This window comes from Charadrius vociferus, unplaced genomic scaffold, assembly GCF_000708025.1.
Source record: "Charadrius vociferus isolate BGI_N301 unplaced genomic scaffold, ASM70802v2 scaffold519, whole genome shotgun sequence".
Taxonomy (NCBI): Eukaryota; Metazoa; Chordata; class Aves; order Charadriiformes; family Charadriidae; genus Charadrius; species Charadrius vociferus.
In genome coordinates, this window is record NW_009650075.1 from 17,698 (window position 1) to 21,365 (window position 3,668).

A 3,668-nucleotide genomic window follows, 5' to 3' on the forward strand; every position below is an offset into this window, starting at 1 on the left:
CAGTCTTCTTTTCTCTAGACTAAAAAGACCCAAGTCCCTCAGCCTTTCCTCATCAGAGAGGTGCTCCAATCCCCTAATCATCTTAGTAGCCCTTTGCTGGACCCTCTCCAGCAGTTCCCTGTCCTTCTTGAACTGGGGAGCCCAGAACTGGACACACTACTCCAGATGTGGTCTCACCAGGGCAGGGCAGAGGGGAAGGATGACCTCCCTTGACCTGCTGGCCTCACTCTTCTTGATGCACCCCAGGATGCCATTGGCCTTCTTGGCCACCAGGGCACATTGCTGGCTCACGGTCATCCTGTTGTCCACCAGGACTCCCAGGTCCCTTTCCACAGAGCTGCTCTCCAGCTGGTTCCTGTCTGCCCAGCGCTCTAACCTGTCCAGGTCTCACTGAATGGCAGCACAGCCTTCTGGTCTGCCACTCCTCCCAGTTTTGTATCATCACAAAACTTGCTGAGTGTACACTCTGTCCCTTCAGCCAGGTCATCAATGAATATGTTGAATGACACTGGACCCAGGTACTGGCCCCTGGGGAACACCGCTATTTGCAGGCCAACAACTGCGTCGCTGATCACAGCCCTCTGAGCTCTGGCATTCAGCCACTTCTCAATCCACCTCACTGTCTACTCATCTAACCCTTGCTTCCTAAGCTTACCTATGAGGATGTTATGGGAGACAGTGTCGAAAGCCTTGCTGAAGTCAAGGTAGACAGCATCCACTGCTCTCCCCTCATCCACCCAGTCAGTCATGCTATCATAGAAGGCTATCAGATTGGTCAAACATAATTTCCCCTTGGTGAATCCATGTTGACCACTCCCAATAATCTTCTTTTCCTCTACATGCTTAGAGATGATACCCAGGATAAGCTGTTCCAACACCTTTCCAGGGATGGAGGTGAGGCTGACCGGTCTGTAGTTTCCCAGGTCCTCCTTCTTGCCCTTTTTGAAGACTGGAGTGACATTGGCTTTCCTCCAGTCCTCAGGCACCTCTCCTGTTCTCCAGGACCTTTCAAAGATGATGGAGAGTGGCTTTGCAATAACATCTGCCAGCTCCCTCAGCACTCAGTGCATCCCATCAGGGCCCATGGATTTGTGGGTGTCAAGTTTGACTAAATGATCTCTAACCCGATCCTCCTCGATCAAGGGAGAGTCTTCCTTACTCCAGACTTTTTCTCTTACCTCCAGGGTCTGGGGTTCCTGAGGGCTGGCCTTAGCAGTAAAGACTGAAGCAAAGAAGGCATTCAGTAACTCTACCTTCGCTGCATCCTCAGGGCACCCACCTCATTCAGCAGTGGGCCCACATTTTCCCTAGTCTCCTTTTGCTACTGATGTACTTGAAGAAGCCCTTCTTGTTGTCCTTGACATCCCTTGCCAGATTTAATTCCAAGTGGGCCTTAGCCTTTCTTGTTGCATCCCTGCATACTCTGACAATGTTCCTGTATTCCTCCCACGTGGCCAGTCCCTTTTTCCACATTCTGTAAACTTCCTTCTTCCATCTGACTTTTTCCAGAAGTTCCTTGCTCATCCATGCAGGTCTCGTGCCTTCTTTGCTTGATTTCTTACTCATAGGGATGCACTGATCTTGAGCTTGGAGGAAGCGGAACTTGAATATTAACCAGCTCTCTTGGACCACCCTACCTACTAGAGCCCTAACCCATGGGATTCCTCCAAGTAGGTCTTTGAAGAGGCCAAAGTCAGCTCTCCTGAAGTCTAGGGTTGTAATCCTACTTTTTGCTCTGCTTCTTCCATGCAGGATCCTGAATTCCACCATCTCATGGTCACTGCAGCCAAGGCTGCCCCCAACCTTCACATCCCCAAGTATTCCTTCTTTGTTTGTCAGCACAAGGTCCAGTGGCGCACCTCTCCTTGCTGGCTCCTCCACCACCTGTGTCAAAAAGTTATCAATGCTCTGATCAGGCGTCCTGTAATATGAGAATTTGTATTAAATTGCAGGCAATTTATTTTTAGTTGAATTACCAACTGATTGAATGCCCATAAGAAATAGATATCAGAATACAGTTTCAGGGGGCTTCCCTCCTATATTGGGACATTTAATGTTCTATCAGCCTAGAAGGGAGACAAATAATCCTTTGCAGAGCGCACCTGAAGAAACATTCCCACCTGTGGGAGACTCTCAGAAGAGTCTAAGTGGTGTGGCTTTCACATGGTATTTTATTTACTTACTCAATTTTCTGTTCATTGAGTTTTTCACTTGTACACTGACTGTCCCGTTAAAGCTTCCGCTAGTGGATCAAATTTGAGCCAGTTTACAGTATGTGGCCAGGAATCATCTTCTATTTATCACTCTTTTTTTTTTTTTTAACCCTCTTTTTCCTGCCTCTATCTGCATTTCTCAGTGCAGGGATTAAAATAACTTCTGGAAAATTTTTCCATCTGTTAATTGATCATTTTTGTTTCCTTTCATCATTGTTTCCTTTCTAGGCCGAATTCACCAAGCTATGGTAACATCCCTAAATGAAGATAATGAAAGCGTAACTGTTGAATGGATTGAAAATGGAGATACTAAAGGCAAAGAGGTAAACCTAGTTATTTTAGAACGTTTCTCTTTTAAAAAAGGTGTAATCTACATGAATATTACTTTGGAATTTGCAATGGAAACAAAGAGAAAATATAAATCTTAATTTACTTGATGATTCTTTGGTTACAGACTGTTTTGAATGGGAATTATTGGGCAAATGCTGATTTCTGTTGTATTAAATTTGACTTCCTGAGCTCTGTCATAGCTTTTAAATAGTGCTTTTCATCTTTTGATTTTGAACCGGATTACAAAGGCTGACCTTGTTCCTTGTTACCCCTTTTTACAAGTAGGAAAATCAAATTTTTGAGGGGGAGAATGACTTGCAGTTCAGACAGAAAACTAGTGGGAGAGCTGGATTAGAAATCTTTTTGTGTTTGTATAACTGAGGCATTGAACTGTTTGTTTGTTTGTTTGTTTTAGGCAATAATTTTCCAGCCTTGCTTTCCTTAAGAAACTGTGTCTGTGTGTATTCCAGTTATGCTTTGCTATCCCCTCTTTCTGTAAATTTTGGACCATGTTAGCCAGTTTCAGCTGAGATTTGGTGAAGCAGCTCAGAAATAATTACACTTCACCAGTTTTGTGAAAACACAGGAAAAAGGAAAAAATAGTTGTGAAAATATCTTGGTGATCTCATCAGCTGAGCTCATCCCTCTCAACACACAGAATCTGTATAGTAATGAGGACTTTGAAAGGTCCAGCCAGAGGATTTTTAGGAAACCAAGTTTCAATAGATCTGAAGCGATCTATTTTTAAGATCCTGCTGCTCCTCCCCCCTTACATTTTACAGCATTTTGAATGAGGAACACTTAGAGGGAAAAAAAATAGCATGATAAATTTATCGTACGTCCATTGAACTCACTTAAAAGGTCCATTATTGTAGGCTCCATCTGTGAGAACAGTCTCTCAGGTCACATGAGATGGTGTGTGGTGCTGGACAGGTGTATGCTGATGCAGTCTATGCCCATGGTCCAAGATTGAAGATGTTGATCTCAAGGGGGTTGTTGGATGCCAGCTGCTGAGGCTGGTATACCTGACGCAGTTCATGCCGTTTACTTAGTCTCATCAAAGTCCATCTGTCATTGATCTAGGTGATTCTTCTTTGACAGCACTAATAGCCATCATAATAATGA

General features: G+C 44.3%; 1 protein-coding gene across 3 annotated transcripts in view; it reads left to right on the forward strand.

The window, feature by feature from the left end:
* Window positions 1-2,449: 2,449 nt before the first annotated feature.
* The window catches only part of LOC104292653 (kinesin-like protein KIF2A), a 56,509-nt gene continuing 55,290 nt past the window's right edge, over window positions 2,450-3,668 (forward strand). For all 3 annotated transcript variants that reach the window (XM_009892064.1, XM_009892065.1, XM_009892066.1), the window contains exon 1: window positions 2,450-2,536. In XM_009892064.1, coding sequence (XP_009890366.1) covers window positions 2,459-2,536 — 78 coding nt within the window. In that variant the 5' untranslated portion in view covers window positions 2,450-2,458. The remainder of the gene's footprint in view (window positions 2,537-3,668) is intronic.